Source organism: Marmota monax, unplaced genomic scaffold, assembly GCF_021218885.2.
Source record: "Marmota monax isolate L192 unplaced genomic scaffold, Marmota_monax_Labrador192_F-V1.1 WCK01_AAM20220418_F8-fsc00012, whole genome shotgun sequence".
Lineage (NCBI taxonomy): Eukaryota > Metazoa > Chordata > Mammalia > Rodentia > Sciuridae > Marmota > Marmota monax.
Window position 1 is genome coordinate 23573829 of NW_026695227.1, and position 19264 is coordinate 23593092.

A 19264-nucleotide genomic window follows, 5' to 3' on the forward strand; every position below is an offset into this window, starting at 1 on the left:
ACCTCTAAAAGTCTTTGCCAAAGATTTATTATTCTCAGATTCAGAATAAAAAGTTAAATTCCTTATATATTCACTCCATGCCATTTCTAATAAGTTCTTTTTCCTGAATTTTCTATTTCTGTTCATGCTATTACCATTTTCCTAAGCACCCAAGCCTTCAAGATGAGCTTTTGACCATTTCTTTGAATCTAGTCAAAAAATTCTATCAGCTTTTCCTGTCCATTTTTTCTTATGTCTATCTTTTTATATCTTTTCATTTATTCATACATCCCTTTATTCGAAACATATATGTAAGCCCCTACTATAGACTAAGGATACAACAAAGAACAAAATAGGAAAAATGTTCACTATGTGGGGAGGGGATTAGAGCACATAGTGTGGGGACAGTGATTCTCTAGGGTGACAACTCAGAGCATATTTCTGCCCACTTAGGCTAGGAATTATTCCAGTTATAAAGATCACATAACACTATGATAGACTGCTGATCTCTCTGGAAGGATGATTAGTTATCCACCATCAATGACCTCTGTAGATCTAACTATTCTGATTATCAATACATCCCTATTCCTATTAACGGTTTCTGCTCTGATGATGCCTTGTTTCTGGCAATTAAGTGCTGGTTATTGACCTCCACCACAGAAAGATCCTTCAACTCCATCATAATGATGACATCTCCTGCCATCATCTCAGTCTGGGGAGCAGCTCCTACTGAGTAGTTCAAGGATACACAGCTGTTCCACTAGTTTATGTTCCAATGCTTCTATGAAATGAGAGGATAATGGGATCATCAATGGATATCTGTGAAGGTGGCCTCTTTGCCCAGCCATATCAGAGTTCATAGTGACAGGGAGACTATGGAGGAGCTTAGGATCATGGAAGTACACTCTCTAGTTGGCATTTGCTACCGTTGTATGTCAAACCTAATAATAACAAGGGCCTAAAGTGAGCCATTATTGTATTATCATTTGTCAGGGAAACCAGAGAGTCACTGGTAACAGGTTACTTATATTGGAACTCTTCATCATAAGGGGCAATCACTTGTGTTCATTATAGTAAGGACTTCTCTCCCCTTCTGGAATTTCTGCCCTTACCACTATTCTTGGACTTATATTATGCCTTATTCACCATTATCATATTCCATATAATATTGCTTCTAACCAAGGAACTATTTCCATGTCAAAAGAAGCATTATCTTACCATGAACCACACATCCCAGAAGCAACTGCTCTGATCAAATGGTGGAAGAGCCAAATAAAAGCCAGTTGAGAAAGAGAATTCTGAAAGGCTAAATTATATTCTATGGAATGAATTACATGCTTTGAACCAAAGACCCATACATGGTATAGTTTATCTCATAGCCAGAATCAAGGGATAGAATTTGGGAATGCACTGTCCTCTAATTAAACCTAATAATCATAATCAACTGAGATAAAATTTTGTTGTACATATCTACAATTTGGGTCCCCGCTGATTTAGGAATCTTGGGACCCAAAACAAAGTATTCCACTCAGGCTTATCTGAATATTAGGGGTTCCTCATGTTACTGATCCATAAGACTAAAAGACAGTTTTATTTACTGACTAAAAATTTAAATTCTGCTAATCACAGAGGCAGGAATGATCTATGAAGCCTGTATTCTAATATGGGTATTTCTTTCTACTTCCACATGCAAAATGTATGCAAAATGTTCCCAATAAATGCAAGACATTTGGGAACTCAGTCCCTTTCAAGAATGAAGGCTTGCATCATTCTACCTAGGGAGGAATCTTCACCAGCTAAGTTACTAGCTTAAGATGAAGGCTACATTAAATAGACAGTGGGAGAGGCAAGTTGCAGATATCAATGATGGCCACACAATCAATTGCAAAAACCTGACTGCTTTCACTGTCTCTGCTCATGAAGTACACATTGCTAATGTTTCTCCCTGCTCCTCGTTCCTTTATTATTCAAGTTAAGTACCTCTGTTGGTGGTTAATAGTTTAGTATTTGAGTTATACAATATTCAGAGAGATACATATATGATTACTACAGGAAATCTCCTCCTTAGGGGAGAAGGCAATACAGTCAACATTTATTTGAAAGACAATTGCATATTAGGCAGAAGCACAAAGCTCTTATGGTTGGTTAGAAGGTTGTTTACACTGTTTAGCCAAGAAGATGGACTGTACCAGTTTTTACCTCTTGTGTCTGAGCTCCAGGTCCTTCTCTGTTCTAATGCTGCACACTCATTCCCTAAACCTGCTTGCCAGCTGGCAATCTATCAGGTTCTGCTAATGGGAGGAACCAGAGGGACTGGAAGATGGGAAGAGTAGAGAAAGGATGATCCTCCTGTTTCAGTTCATTTTTTTAATGCTTCAGCAGATGCAGAATCTTGGCTCTGCCTCCAGCTTCCTCAATACTCATAGTGCCAGCCTTCCCATGCCCCTTCAGTGGTACCTGACATAGTGAAGCTGGTCATCCTTTGCAGTTCTGCATTCAACATGCTATGCTTTCTCGCCCACTGAGCCAGGCCCCTCAATGGTCTGCATCCACCAGACCATGCCCTCTCCTCCAAAGTTTAAGCACCTGTTAGGCCACACCCCTCCTTCTAGGTCCAGAACTCATCTGACTGTGCCCCCTTTTCAGAATTCTGAACAATAATGAAGGGTCTCCAGGTTTGGATAACCCACCTCTTCCTTTTCATTTCCTGGTTATAGATTAGTTATTGATTCCTGCCGTTACAAATAACAAAGCCACCTTAGCACCCCTTCCAATGTTGTGCAATTAAGTACCTCTGTAAAATCCCCTTTACTTTAATGTCTACTTTGTTGGGAGGTTGTTTTGTTGTTTTGTTGTTGTTGGGGTTTGTGTTTGGTTTTGTTTGGCTTTTTCTCTGAATGAACCCTGATTGATACAGAGGAGAGCAGATTTGGAAAGAAAACTGATGAATACCACCATCCAATGCATTGTCACTCCATTCATTCAGCCAGTTATTCTTCCACTCATTCAACATGTATTGAATACTTACTAGACACTTGCCCAGGCTTTTGTGCTATAAAGTCCCCAGGAAAGACATGGCTTCTCCCAGTCAGCAAACAACTTAGAATCTAGGAGAGGAAAAAAAAGCAATGAGACCTGCAGGAGCAAGAGACCATAGTGGTGGTAAGGGATTCACTGACTTCAGTCAGTGATGGAGGAAAGGTTGGGAACAGCTATGAGAATCAGTGACATCTGAACAGAAACACAAAGTGTGAGCAGGAAGTTAACAAGGTACAAAAAGGAAGCTGAGAAAGAGGAGTCCTGGGTAGAGGGAATGCAAGGGAAAAAGCATTTAGGAAAATGTGGCTAGCTTAGTCTTCCAATATGGATAGAGCTATGGTTTCAGAGAGGGGAAGGTGGATGGGGAGATGATGGTGAGGAAGATAAAGAGGCCAGGCTGGCTGAGAAAACTGAGGCTGGTGTGCAGCAGTGGGGTGAGCCTGAGGACCCTGAAGACCGTTAAAGTTCCCTCTTCTGTTCCCTCTTGTGTTTCATTCTGTGTTGGGCACAAATTGGTCTTCTGATCCATGGAAAAGGAATGGAGTGTGGTGAGAATCCCTTACTCAGCTCTGCAACCTCAATCCAAAAGCCCCAATCACAGCTCTTCCCAAGTCAATTGGCTCACCTACAGGGTGCCTTGTTTCCTCTCAGATTGGGCTCCTACCTCCCAATTTCCTTCTAGATCTCTCTCTTCTGTCTTTCCTGGGCTTTCCCTCTGGGTCTTTCTTCCTAATGCAGAGTAACTTCTCTCTCTCTCTCTCTCTCTCTCTCTCTCTCTCTCTCTCTCTCTCTCTCTCTCTCTCTCTCTTCTTCCAAATGTGTATCATTACCCCTCACATTTGGCTTCCAATTACCAGGCCCAGTTACTCCTTAACAGGAAGTCGGATTATATGTGACAAAATCTCCTGTCATAGAATAAATACAGTGAATAACTTGGGTAAATGTTAGAAGTGTCATAGGCAGTCATGTGAAGAAGGACTGTATGAAATAGCTGCCTTTGCCTGCCAGAGTGATGTTGGAGGCAGAAAGGGAATCCCTGGGTGACCTGGTAGGTATCCCAATCCCAGCAAGAGAGTGAACCCTTCTAATTATTACTTAGTAAAAGTTATTTGTAAACAGAATAAAACTTATTATCATAAATAATTTTAAAATCCACTTCAAATGTAGCTTTTGAAGTTATGGGATTCTTTTTTTATGTAAAGAATGTGATTCATGTAGTAATAAAATTTTCCCAGTGGAATTCTGTGGTAATTTCCACCATAACCACACAAACTATACTATGCAATCAATATCTGGAGATTCTCATCATACTATCAGAAGGCACAACAGTCATTCTCTGACTTAAAATCTAGACCAAAAGCACAACTACACAATTATTTTATCATGTTACAAATAGCATCACTGAAATAAAATACAAAACTATATGGACAAAAATAAGTCTATTTCTTTCTTGTGACCTCACTCTTGGTCTTCCTCAACCTGTAAACTCTGTATTATCAAGTGCAATGGAATGATGTGTATATTTTTTGTATTTTCCATCTTTTCTACAATGCAAACTTAAACCTTTTGTAACTATGCAGTAGAGACTTTGAATGAACTGTTCAAAAATCTGAGGATATCTGGAAAACCTATGGATCAGCCTTCCCAGTATATATTTGCACAACGAATTCAGGAGACTTCTCAGAGCCAAGAGTTATAGTTTTCATCCAGTAAATAAGCCTTGGTCCTCAGAAAGGAGGGATAATCCTGAGCCCATCATGAATGACGTGGGTCCTTGGATATGTCTTTCAACTTTGCTTTTATATCTGAGTTCTCAGAAGAAAGACTGGCTAAGATAAAAGCTCACATTTCTATCTTCTTTATAATCTTGGAGCACAAGTAGGTTTACAACTCCTCTAATTAGGTATAACACAAGGACAAGATTTCTTCTCCCATTCATAACAGAACTGCTTTGGCACTTGAAAGAAACTAGAAAGAGATCATGTTGCCCCCCAAAAAGGATGTTGAGTCTGGGAGTTCCAGAAATGGACACCTGAAAAGGGAAGGGACTCTCTGAAGAGCCAGCAGTACTGCAGCATGGTTCTTGCAGAAGAGGTAAAAATGCCCACTCAATGGGAGCAATGCCAGGTGGGCCCAGCAGTGATGTCCTAAAAGCATTGGGCACAATGGCAAGCCTGGCAAACACAGTAAACTGGCCAAAGGAAAACAGTGCCAGGAGAAGACAAATGGAACCCACCAAGCCAGGTGGAAACATGTGACACACTCCTGGGAACTCCCAGAAATAAGCAGAAAGAAATTTCACAAGGCTATAGAAAGAGTTAGTAAGACACAGATAAGGTGAGTTTGTATCCCAATCACAGAAGCCATTTAAACATTTTCTTCTGGATTTAAATGCCAGTTGAGTGAATATGGAATATGATAGAAAATGAGAGCACCACATAAATACAACATAAAGATATTGTGTCCACCTAAAAACTAAAAAATAAATATCTTTAAAAAAAGAAAAAAGAAAATGAGAGCCAGCTATACATGCACTCTCTAACCGTGGTACAAACTGCCTTAAGAAACTTCCTGGGTGCTCGTCCTTGTTCTATCCTCTATAGCACTGTCTTTTCAGACAATGTTTTATGGATTACTGGGGTTCAACTGAAGGTGCCCCAGAGGGGAAGTGGACATCTAGGGGAAGAGCACTGTGTAGTTCCTTAAATGATTTTGCTTGTTAAAGGGGGGTTTTCTCAACAGACACTAGTATTGCGGTATATATATATACGTGGCAGTATAACCAATGTGATCCTGCAATCTGTACACATGGAAAAATGAGAATTCATACCCCATTTGAATCAAATGTATGATATGTCAAGATCATTGTATTGTCTTGAGCAACTAATAAAAGGGGGGGGGGTTCTCAACTTAAAACAAAGTCAGTGCTCTATAGCAATATAAAACAACTCATTTCTTCAAAACAATAACCCTCTAAGCACTTGAAGACAGGTGTCACAGCTCTGTTTAATCTCCTTCCTGAGGCTCAACACTGCAGACATCTGCTCCTCACTAGGGTGACTTTGGAGTCCTCGTCATGGCAGTTGTTTCCTTAGGCAGCCCTCTCGTTAATCCACGTCCTTTTGAATAAGTGTGTGGCTGAATCAAAATGCGCAGACCAACTCAGATGTGTTGTTTTAAAAGAAAAATTAAACTTTCCAGATAAATCTTTCTTCTTATTTGAAATATAGACTGTTCTGGTCAATACACGTTTCCATAACAGTAATTACTCACACATAATTGATTGGTTAAGAGGAAAATGTGTCCCCCAAAGTTCAGATGTTGGAAACTTAATCCCCAATACAACAGAGGTGACTAGATCATGAGGACTCTTTGCTCATGCATGGATTAACATCATTTTCAAGGGAGTGGACTAGTTATCACAGAAGTGGGTTCCTAATAAAAAGACTGAGTTTGGCTCCCCTCCCTCTTGCTCTGGCCTCACCCTGCCCTTCTGCTTTCCTCCATGGATGATGCAGAATGAAGACCCTCACCAGATGCCAGCACCATACTCTTGGACTTCTCAGCCGTCAGAATTGTGAGCCAAATGAATTAATATTCATTATAAATTACTCAGCCTTTGGTATTCTGTTATAGTAGAATAAAAAGGACTAAGACAGATGATGTCAGTATCATGCAGAAGTTGCTTTGTTCATACATGATTTCACTAGGCAAGGGGAGCAGAATTAGCAAAAACTGAATTACAAACCTCAGCAGGAAAGGAAAATACCCTCTGCTCAACAAAAGCATAGATAGAAGCCTTTTAATCTGCCTTTTAAGAAAATTTAAAATAGGCATCTACCAAAGAATTGTTTTCTTAAAAAAAATAAAAATAAAACAAGCGTCTACACTGGGGCTTCTTCCCCACCCTCAGAACTCTGATCCCAGCTGCCTTTGTCTAAGCTGCACAAGCTCATGCTTTTGCACAATTGCTTCCATGATGGTTTTTTTTTGTTTTTTCCCCCTCTGAGGCAGTTTGAAGCCACTGGTCTGCCTGCCTGCCAGGGCAGTCCATAATACCCCTCGGATACACATGAGAAGGTATTGTTAGCACTTTGATTACTTGGTTATATAGGTTTATGAATGGTTTGCCCCTAAACATATTTTTACTACAAACCCAGCTATTCTTCCTGAACAATTTTATAGACTGAAAGATTTTTCATGTGGAGTTATAACAGAAAGGCCTACAGACTCATTCAAGTCAATATTTCATCACTTCAAAGTTTAAACTCCCCATAAGGGTGTTTTTTCCCTCTCAAAGTAATTTATAACCTCAGTCCCATCATTCCCAAAATAGTTTGGAAGTTCAAAGGCAGTGTTTGTATCCTAATGGCAGTGGGGATGGAAAGGGTCCCTGATCATCTTCATTTATCTGGGTCCTTCCTGTCCTCTGTTGATATGTCCCTTCCCATCTAGTCTCTAGCCCTCTGGGCTGGCACTGGGGTGCACAATCCTTCATGGTGTCTCTAGCCCTTGTGTGAGCTAGAGGAAAACAATGGTGCTTCCTCTTCTTCAACTGCAAAGTGCCAGTCATGTTCTCTCCTCCACCTGATCCCAGACCATGCCTGGTCCATAACTCCCAGTCCTTCACCATTCTTCCTGTGGAAGATGCAGGACTCTCCTTACACTCCTCATCTGTGCAAAACAGAGCCCATGAAGGACTCTATCCCTGGCCGATTGATCTGGGCACCTGCCCCTACCACCTTTGCTTTTCTGCTTTGACCCATGTAAACAAGGCATGGCAAGGACTTTTGTTACATCTTATCGTCCACCCTCTTATCATTCTATCTGGAAATTACTGTACTTTATGCATCAGCTGTAAAGGATTTCATGTTTGAAATCTCCTTTGTGTCTCAGTGGAGGCTGGTTTTCAAGATTATATTCTATATAATTTTAAAGAAGGTCAAATTTAAGTCTCAAAACTGGAATATATATAATTTCATATGTATGTATTTTCCCATCATTCTAGGTTATTTTCCCTTCAACTATTGTCAGTGATTTGGATGGAGGGGCTATGGGGCAATGAGTAACTCAAAAACAGCAGGATTCAAGTTACTTTGGCTTAATATTGTTAAAAATTTCATCAAGGTTTCACTTGATGTCCTGAACTGACCATGTAGGTTTGAGTAGCATAAAGCTTAGTGAGACTAGGACCTGGAATGAGCTGAACTCCATAAAGTACACCGCTTTTTTTCAGGCTTATCATGTTTTAAGTCATGTAACCAAGTTAAAAGAGGAGATGCCGTCCACATGTGGCTCCCCAGGGTCACACCTGGGAAGTCTTCTGAGTCAGGGATGCTCCTCTCACCTGCTGCTTCCACCCCTGTGTGGCTATAATGTCTCTATTGCTTTTATTTATCCTATCTCCTTAGGCCTCGAAAGTTTTTCTTGCTCAAAGAAGTTCCCTGCAACTGCCAAGCACAGAAAACAAATGAAGCAATCTTTCCCAGCAGATGGCTGGGCCCCAAGCCTCGCCACGCTAGACATCTTGGCCAAGGTGCACCTGCTCCCTTCCAGAGGAAGGCCGACCGCCCCACTGAAGGCAGCCGGCCAGTGTGTTCTGCTCCCCACCGAGAACCACCTCCTAGTGCCTTTGCCCTCTCCTTTCCTTGGCAATGTGATAAAATGTTTCTGCTATTTTTTTCTTTGTATTCAATTAATAAACTTCTGAAAGAGGGGTTTAACCTCCAGAAAGGGCTATACAATGGCAAACATACTAAAATTGTCCTGTGTACAAGTTCCACAACTTGTACAAAGGATAGATTTTGACTACATCTACCTGGTCTCATGTGCACATGGTAAAATGGCCACTGGTCTGCCAACCTACCAGGGCAGTCCATAATACCCCTGAGATGCACATGAAGGTATTGTTAATGCTCTGGTTACTCAGTTATGTAGGGTTATGAGTGGTTTTCCCTTAAACGTATTTTTACTACAAACCTAGCTATTCTTCCTGAACAATTTTATAGACTGAAGAGACTGGGAAGGATGGGGTGAAGGTTTACCCAGGCCTCTGAGCAAGTCTGGAGATACCGTATTTTATTCTTCCTAAATCAGCCTCATGTAGTCTGTGCTCCACACTAAGCTAGAATGATCGTTTTAAGAGTGCAAATTCTGTCACATACCATCCCCTTCCTCAAAACTGTCAATGGCTTCTCATCAAACTTACAACCTATCTGATGTGCTATTACATGGTAGTGTGATAATATGTAACAGTAAGGTACTTAAAGTACTGTAGATTTCAAAAAGCAAGAAGAAAGGATTTTGAAAGTTTTCACCATAAAGAAATGAGGAATGTTTGAGGAGATAGACACATTTAACCTTATTTTACATTACACAGTGTATACATGTAACAAATGTCATGTTATCCCATTCATATATAAAATTTTAGTTTTTTAAAAAAAATTTTAGTTGTAGATGGACATAATATCTTTATCTTATTTATTTTTATGTGGTACTGAGGATTGAACCCAGTGCCTCACACATGCAAGGCAAGCACTCTGCCACTGAGCTATAATACCAGCCCAATCTTTATGTTTTTATATAACAGTGTAAAATAATTTTTTAAAAAAGCACAACATAACTAACCTCCTTACTCTGGATCATGAGATCAAACATTTTCCAAGCCCACTCTCTTTCTGACTTCAGCTACTCGTGATTCCTTGTCCACTGGCTGTCTGCTGCTCCCTGACCCACCATATGTGTTCCTGTCTCAGGGCCTCTGCTCTTGAGCTTGCCTCTTCCTGGAACACACTCCCTTCAAGACTCTTTGCTCACTTCCTCACATGAAGGTAGAATTTCCACTGAGTAATATTTTTCATCTACTAGACAAAGAAATACCTAATAGTTCCCCATATTAAGTCCAGCCCAAACTACCTAATAAGTACTTATGCCCTAACAATTTAATAGTTATTCGAAGAAATTGACATGCATAAATTGAAAGGAAAAAATGTGGCTTTATTTCCTTTACAAACGACATAATCTCTTACTGCATCCCTTTCCTGGGGCTATTCCTATGGTAACAGATTACCACAAACTTCTGGATTAAAATAACAGCAATGGATTTTCTCAATCCTAGAGGCCAGAAATCTGAAATAAAGGTGTCACTAGAGGATTTCTCCCTCCAGAGGCACTAGAGAGCAAATTAATCCCATGTCCTTCTAGCTTCTGCCAATGTGGCAATCATAAGCATTCCTTAGTCTATAGACACATCACTCAACCTCTGCCTCCATCTTTATATCCCTTCTCTACAAGGCTATGGGTCAAACTCCCTCTGCCTCTCTCTTATAAGGATACATTTGATTCTATTTTGGACCCATTGACATAATCATCTGAAATCCTTAACTAAATTACATCTTTTTTCATATAAGATAATATTTACTTTTGTGCCATATGAGGTAATATTCACAAGTTCCAGGGATTAGGAAGGGAATATATGCTTTCTGCCTACTACTCAGACTAGTGGGGTGTAACTGTTGGGCACAGAACAACACCTCCAACTTTGAGTCATATTTGGTCCTGCCACCTACCCTCCTCCTCAGTACTTGATTATTGCAAAAGCAACAACCAAAAACTCAGCAAAGATGAGTCACCAGTGAAAGGCAAATAGCATGGTCTACTTTGAAACTGTGAGCACTAGCACAGGCTGATAGTTTGTGCAGTATCTAATAGATATTGAATATTACTGAGTTCATTTCCCTAAAAATTTTAAGAGTCTGAACAACCTGTGAGCTCACTTCAGCAGTCCACAGTACTTTGGAACACCGTTTGGGAACAGTGGCTTTAAGGTGTTTGTTCAAATGTCACTCCTCCAAAAGGCTATTGCTTACAGTCACTGTCCAATCACTGTTATGCCATTACTCTCTAACTATTCACTCTGCCTTATTTTTTAACAACACTAACACCCCTTATATTACATTGCACATTTGTTTATTATCTTCTCTACTATGATATGAGTTCCATGAGCACAAGATTTCATACTCTGTATCTTATGCCCCTGAAACAGTGCCTGGCACAGAGCAGGCACTGAAGAAATAGCACTGAGTGATGAATAAGCATTAGGAAAGGACACCTGGGGTCTTCACATCCTAACACACAAAATATAGGCATTAATCAGGTCTTCTCCATGTGCTTCTGAGGTATATATTTTCTTTACTTTTTTGTTGTTGTTGTTTGCACAGGGGATTGAACCCAGGGGTATTTAATCACTGAGCTACATCCCCCCAGCCCTTTTATTTATTTGTTTGTTTGTTTGTTTGTTTTGGGGACAGGTTCTCACTAAGTTGCTTAAGGCCTCACTAAGTTGCTGAGGTACGCTTTGAACTTGCGATCCTCCTGCCTCAGCCTCCTGAGCTTCTGGGATTATAGGCTCATGCCACCATGCCTGGCTCTCAGGTATATATTTTCTAATTTTATTCATTTACATATTTAGAAAGTATATAATTCTGGAGTACAAAGCCTTTTTAAGTTTTTTCAACAATATAAAATTCATTTCTCTGAATTGTGACTATAGGACAGTGATTGATTTCATAGTAATGAAGTAAAAATATTACAGTTACCCTGACAATTTTGTGACATTGTAGAAGTGACATTCAAGATCCAATGAAAGAACAGTTGGAAGATCATATTACAGGAAAACTAGGAGAGAGATCGCTGTTTCTATGAAGTTGAGAATCTCTGACTGATTTCCCTGATAGCCTTTCTTCTATATCCTTAAATATTGTGGTTTCCCTCTCAGGAGGGGCTTGACTATCAGAGAGCTCAGGCCTGATAGTCAGATTTCAGATTTCCTTTGGGGTTGAAATCGAGTTTTATGAAGTTTTAAAAGCTAATTAATACCCGGCATTGTCTTACTTTTAACAGCTGATTTCATTTTAAATGAAGTAAGTGTCCATTTTTTATTAGCCTTGATTTCATTAGAACCAATATTATATATGACAGAGAGGGAAGTCCTCAGGTTAGGGACTGGCAGACTTGCTCACGCATCTTTTGACTGTGTCTCCTTAAAATGACAGGTGGGAAATATATGAAATGAATTAATTAATCAGTGACAAAATGAAACCAAAATGGCATTTTGCCTTCAGTACTGAACTCTGCAAGCCCAAGGACTAAACCAATAAAAGTACGTCCTTCTGTGTATGGGGTGAAGGTGGGAGTTCATAACCCACTTGAATCAAAGTGTGGAATATGATATGTCAAGAAATTTGTAATGTTTTGAACAACCAACAATAAAAAATTTTTAAAAAAAATTAAAAAAAAATAAAAGTACGTCCTTGGCCTAACAAGGAAAGATGGGTGCTTGGCAAGGTTGCTGGTACCTGAGAGAAAAGTCAAGTTTGGGGTAGACCTGGACCCTCAGGAGAGACAAAAATGAAAAATAACAAAATAATAATGAAAAAGGAGAGGAGCTAGGGAGTGCAGCAGACTAAAATACTCCAGACCCAGAATCCAGCTGCCTTCTTCAGGTGCCCTACAAGAAAATCTTCTGTATAACTACCTAGACTCTGCAGTTGGGCATCTTCAAAAAGAGGCCTTCTTGGGTGCAGAACAACCTATGCCAGCTACCTGCACCAACCAGGAGAGTGCTCTACATGGGAACGTGAATGAACCCAGCACCGAGAAAACCCAAAAGACAGGAGAAGAGAGACTAAGGTGAACAGCAACAAAGAATCAACAAGTCCCAGAGACTGTGGAAGAGAGATAGATGTTAAAAATAATTAATATCCCAAAAAATATTCAAGAAGAAACTTCATTCTTAATACAAGGACAGGCTGCTACCAAAAAAAGGAACAAATCAAGAACAAAAAAAAATTAGAAATAGAATGGCCAGTTTAAAATAAAGCCTTGATGAGTAATCTAAAATAGTTGCATATGGGGTAAAAGATACACAGAGTACAGATGAAGAAATCCTCCAGAATGGAGGATAGAAGGACAAAATAATGGAAAATGTGAGAGAAAGAAGTCAGGAGAGATAAATTTTGAAATTTCAATGCTTATTTGGTAAGTTCCAAAAATGAAATATATATATACAAATAAAAGGGCAAAATAAAACCACATAAAAGGAATAAAAAAGGAAATTGGCCAGAATTCCAAAAGTCAAGATCTTAAGATCTGTACAGCCAACCCTCTCCAACTGAAATTTCAAGGTAGGATGAACTACAGGTCTGAGAAACGTTCAAAAGCAAAAAGAACATAGGCCAGCAAAGAAAGGAGGCCGAGTCAGTACAAAATAGGGAGAAAATAATAGAAAAGTTCACCTGAATCTTTCATATTCAACCAAACAACAAACCAAGTATGAGGATTTAAAAAAAAATAGTTTTCAATGCAGAATATCACAGTTTAAAACCTATGCTCCTAACTTGAATGAAAAAATACTCAAACATATATGCCAGCAAAACTTAAAAAATAAATAAATAAATACAATTTTAAAACACCTCATAAGTAAAGACCTAGAACAGGAACAAGAGAAACTCTGACACAGAAACAGTAAAAGTGGTAAGATGGAAAACACAAGAAATTCCTTTGATTTCCCAACTCTGAAATTCTTTCTTTTTTATTAATTTTTTCATTTATATATGACAACAGAATGCATTACAATTCTTATTACACATATGGAACGCAATTTTTCATATCTCTGGTTGTATACAAAGTATATTCAACCTATTCGTGTCTCTATACATGTACTTTGGATGATAATGTCCATCACATTCCACCATCATTTCTAACCCCATGCCCCCTCCTTTCCCTTCCCACTCCTTTGCCCTATCTAGAGTTCATCTATTCCTCTCATGCTCCTCCTTCCTACCCCATTATGAATCAGCCTCCTTATATCAGAGAAAACATTCAGCATTTGGTTTTTTGGTATTGGCTAACTTCGCTTAGCATTACCTTCTCTAACTCCATCCATTTACCTGCAAATGCCATGATTTTATTCTCTTTTATTGTTGAGTAATATTCCATTGTGTATATATGCCACATTTTCTTTATTCATTCATCTACTCACAGGCATCTAGGTTGGTTCCACAGTTTAACTATTGTGAATTGTGCTGCTACAAACATTGATGGGCTATGTCCCTGTAGTATGTTGTTTTCAAGTCCTTTGGGTATAGACCGAGGTTCATTTCAAATAGCAAACATTTAATTTTCTTGTTTATTTTGCCATTCACCTGCATCAAATTGTTCTGTTTAATTCTGTGGAAAATAATAGTTATTAATAATAAAATGTTAATTATTCTTATTTTAGAATCAGCCTATAGACAGAATATAAAGGATGTAATTAAAGTACTGAAATACAAAACAGATGTAGATGCTACAAATAATGTATAATAATAAAAATAGTAAATAATATATAATAATAAAAATAGTAAATAATGTATAATAATAAGAATAAAATCTGAGAAGCTTTCTAGCAGAGTTCCATATGGCCAGTCCGCTATCCCAAAACCCCACTATTAGGTAATATGTTAAGTTTAGATGTGGAAGGCATTGGCTGAAATGTGCAGTGATGTGGAAGAGCAATATAAAATTGATATTTAACCCTTTGCTACAGGGTTAAGGATTTAGCATAAATTGGTCAATCAGATTAGTGTGTGATAAGGTTGCACAAAGTTAATTGGGGCACTGGTTTAAAGGCCAGTGGGACAGTAAAAGGGAGGACTAGAAAGAACACCCCATTTGGAACCAACAAGATACCATAGAATCATATAACATCTAAGAGAAAAAAGGGAAGAAGTTATCTGTTTTCACACTATTCCTTTGGGTCAGCCCTGACTGTAAACCTTGATGAAGCTAAGCCTCTATTTGAGGTTTAAACATCACATTTCAGGCTATTTCACAAAAACATGTCATTGATGTGCTACACAGACCTCTAATATAAAGCTTTATCCAATCATCCTCAGAAAGTAGGGCAAAAGTAATCAGTCTATTTAGGAACAGCAGGATCCATAGAGACCAGAGGCAGGAATGTTTTGTAAATATCAAAGCTGACCTAAAAACACATTTAACAATGAATCTTTCATAAGAATAATGACTATCAGAGGTACCACATGAGGTATTGAAATACTATTCACCCAATGTCAGATAATTGCTATAAATGCCTTAAAGAATCAAAATATTTACTGGCCTGTTAGTATGTTGGTTTTAGTATAATTGTGTAAGGTCATTTGCATAGACTTCTTTATAGTTTATAGCCTTTATTCTTTCAAAATTTATTTCAGCTCATATGTAGCTCACAATACCATATGTGTGTACAAACAGCTAGATCCATATGAGGCCACTCAGCACAGAAAGAAAACAGGTATAAACAAAAAACAAGAGTGCTAATGTAAATAACATGGGCTCTCTCGAATGAGAAAATGTATTAGTAAATGGACTGAAATGTTCATCATCCATATTTAACCTAATGCATCAGAAAAAGTTAAGTGCTAAAAAAATTTGATTTTGCAATCTTAGCAAAAACTATGCATTGACTTAATGCATGAGGAAAGAAACAGAAGAACCTTGCTACCAAATGCAAACAAAAAGGAGAATTCCCCCCAAGCCATCAACAAGTTGACAAGCCAGGACGAGTCAGATGGCTGACTCAACCATCTTAGCCACCATCCAATTCTCCTCAGGCTTCCTGTGGGCCTGTGATGACATCCTTCCAGTCCCTCACAGGTGCCCCTGGGGTTCATCATGAGCCTGCTTTCTTTTCTCCCTCAACTTGCTCATCTTAAAATCCGAATTCTTATAGTATAAATCTCTAAGAGAATAGAATATCTGATTGGCTGACCCAATCAATAATACACAACTCAAGGCGAGAACAACTTTTATTCCTCCATTGTTTCTATTTCCTTTGATTTTTTCATTTTGAACACAAACAGAACATTTTTTTTTATTAGCCCATCCTCTGTACAAAAAGAATGACAAAGAGTTTTTTTAATTTGCCACTATTGGACTAATATGTGCCCAAGTGTCTCTGACTCTTTCCTTCAACAATATCTCCCTGAATAGGGTCTGAATTTGTGGGTTATCTTTATTGGATAATTCACCACTCACCAATGCCAGTATTTCATGAGAATACGAGAGGCCTACTAATTACAGATCTAGAGCATTCATTAAATTATTCTGAAACATGACAAGCACCCCTCTATAACATAAAATAAGGGACAGTGCATATATCCAGGCCTGCTTACTTAGTGGTAATATGGATTTTAGTGTGCACTTGTCACCCACTTTAGGTTCTCGTTATTGTCCCGCTTGCCCTAATTCAGTGATGTATCATTTTCCTGCATTTGTCTAAATCAGTTCAGCAGCAGATAAATCAAAGCTTTTCTTGCCCTTGCCCTTCCAAGCTGTTCAAATCATCCATCTGACCATGGAAAAAAAGAGTGTAATCACTTGCTCAGGAGAAGAAAATATCTGCATAAACTCCATGGCAAACCATTTCTGCATCAATGTGTGCAAAAACACACGCCCACGCTTTCACTTACGCATACATGCTGACCAAATGCACCTTGGAGCAGATTCTGAAGGGACAACATCAAAGTCACAAGACATTGCTCATTTTTTCTATTAGAAAAAAAGCCAGTTTCAATTCTCTTCTTTTAAGAAGAGAGATATATATTCTCTCTAAAAAGAAGAGAGTGTATATCCAACATTTCAAAAGCCATATAAGATCCTATTTTTATATCCTTGTGAGCTGTAGGAGCTGAAAATTAATTGCTTCTTTAACTGGCAAATCCTCTGTCAGACAATGTGCCCCAGCATTCAGAGTCCTAACACATTTTTCTCTTTGAGGGAGAATCGTACACCAGGAAAGACCTCCTGGGTGGACCTAAAGAATACAGCACCCCCTCATGCCCCTTTCATTCCCTTGTTTTTAAACCCACACACACTTTTTGATATTTTATTTTACTTTTTTTTGTCTTTAGAGATTTTATCTCTTCTTATAGGAAGCATATTATTGGAAAAGAAAAAAAATGGAAAGCTCAAGGGATGTGACTGTGACAGGGAGAGAAAAGAGCACTTGGAGTTTCCACTGCAGCCTTCAGCTGCCCTTCGGGAGGTTGCACTAAGAAACAGAGGTATATGGTCCTTTTCCAACAACTCTCTCAGGACAGGGGCTATGTCAGCCCTTCATTCTGCATAGAATTTGCCCTGTTGCCCTTACTTGCTAGTGTGTCCTTCACATTCTGCAGAAACGCATGCAAAACTCCTTTTTATTTTTTCTTCCAAAAATTAATAAAGTAAATGGATGGAGGTCTTCCCATGTTCTGAAGAGGTTAAAACCTAATACACAACTCAAGGTGGGAACAACAAATTCATTCTCAAAAATGAATTTTCTGTGGGGATGTGGCTCAAGCGGTAACCCGCTTGCCTGGCATGCGTGCGGCCCGGGTTCGATCCTCAGCACCACATAAAAATAAAGATGTTGTGTCCACCGAAACTAAAAAATAAATATTAAAAAAATTCTCTCTCTCTCTCTCTCTCTCTCAAAAAAAAAAAAAATGAATTTTCTGTGGGCCTAGTACTGAATCCAAGTTGTGCTATGTAAACTTTCTAGTAGGACTTTGATCTTTCTCTGGAGGCAAAAATGAACAGAACATGGTTGTACATTCAAGTATTTCCATCTATAATTTTATTTAAAATAACACTTCTTTTTCCCACCCTGCCCACTCTAAATTTTCAAGACAATTACTCTTTATTTCAGCTATGAACTCAGCTTTTTAAAAATTATTTTTATTAGTTACTGATGGACCTTTATTTATTTATTTGCTTATATGTGGTACTGAGAATGAAACCCAGTGCCTCAAACATGCTAGGCAATTGCTCTACCACTGAGCCACAACCCCAGCCCTGAACTCAACTTCTTGAAGTGAGTTGATAAAAGCGATGTCATACAATTTCTCTAATAACATCTTCACACAATGTATCTGTGCTGGGCACACAAACGTGTGCACAAACACAAGCACCCCTACCCTGGTTTTGGAAGGCCTTCTTGATTCTGTATGGTTTCATCAATATTTTTCAGATCATTGCCTCTGAGTTATTCCCTTCATATGCTAACTGTGTCTTCTCTCTTTTTAGTCTAATAAATTGTGTCCTCATATTTTACCAGCCATCATTCAGAGTAGACAAACCCTGGGTGATCCTAGAGGTTCACTTCTTCCTTGGATTTGGTAGCTTAGAAAAAAGTTGACTTAACAGATCTGAGTGAATGCAAGAAGAATAGAAGAACAAATCGCTAGGATTCACTGGGCTGCAGAGGTTTTCTCTTTCAGGAAAGCCACTTACCTGCTCAGGGAGCCTGTGAGGTTCATACATGTAGCCTGATCCTCCAGTGCCCATCATGTGCACAGCATCACAGGTCCAGGGTTCCACTTGTGGAACACTGGCCATGGTGTATGGCAGTGTATCCATGCTCAGCATAAGCCATGGGATGGCAAGGTTTTAAGGAATTATGTATAATTCTCTGCTTGTGCATTTTTCCTCAATAAAATTGATTATATCTTCATCACCAGTGATTCTGGTGATGTACTTCCTATTCTTTCTTGCACAAATATTCCAATCTTTAGTTGGTGCCTCTGTACCTGACTCCTCATGAAGCATTCCTCATGGTCTAGAGCAATGGTTTATAAGCCACATTGCAAATATTTGTCAGGCAAACATATTAATAATATTAATACACATGTTACATGATGACCTTGTTTCTGCTTTGAATCATTTTCTGGTGACATCCCTCAGAAGGAAATCAAGGCAAGCCCTGTTTTTATAAGAGTAGGGTGATTTTGAACACAAGACTAAATAAATGAACAGTATAGGTTTTGTTCTGCCATCATTGTGCACTGATTAAGAATATTTATTTTTGGCTATAAAGATTTTACCCTTGATCTTCCTGTCCTAGTTGACTTGTTCTCTTGACTTAAGATAAGTATATGTGTGTTAGAGGTAGGGTGGGAAGATAAGAATATGCGGGTAATGATTCTAACATTCTTTAAATTTGTCAAAGCAATTATTTATACTCACCAGTTATTACCTGCTGGATCTAAAAATGAATACTCATCCCAGAATATTTCAAAAATCAGGCAGAACAGAAATACACCAAGTTATTATGCATTCTCCTTTACACCGTAACCCCAATTAAAAATGGTAGCTAGAAGTGTCAAACATAGACATAAAAATTAAGTAATGGTCTGTGATTTTTTTAAAAAAAAAAGAGTTTAAA

The 19264-nt window shown here is 38.7% G+C and overlaps 1 protein-coding gene across 1 annotated transcript in view; it reads right to left on the reverse strand.

The window, feature by feature from the left end:
- LOC124087160 (prothymosin alpha-like) overlaps positions 1–18438 on the reverse strand; it is an 87776-nt gene extending 69338 nt beyond the window's left edge. The window contains exon 1 of the mRNA XM_046435889.1: positions 18334–18438. Coding sequence (XP_046291845.1) covers positions 18334–18438 — 105 coding nt within the window. The remainder of the gene's footprint in view (positions 1–18333) is intronic.
- Between the last annotated feature and the right edge of the window lie 826 nt (positions 18439–19264).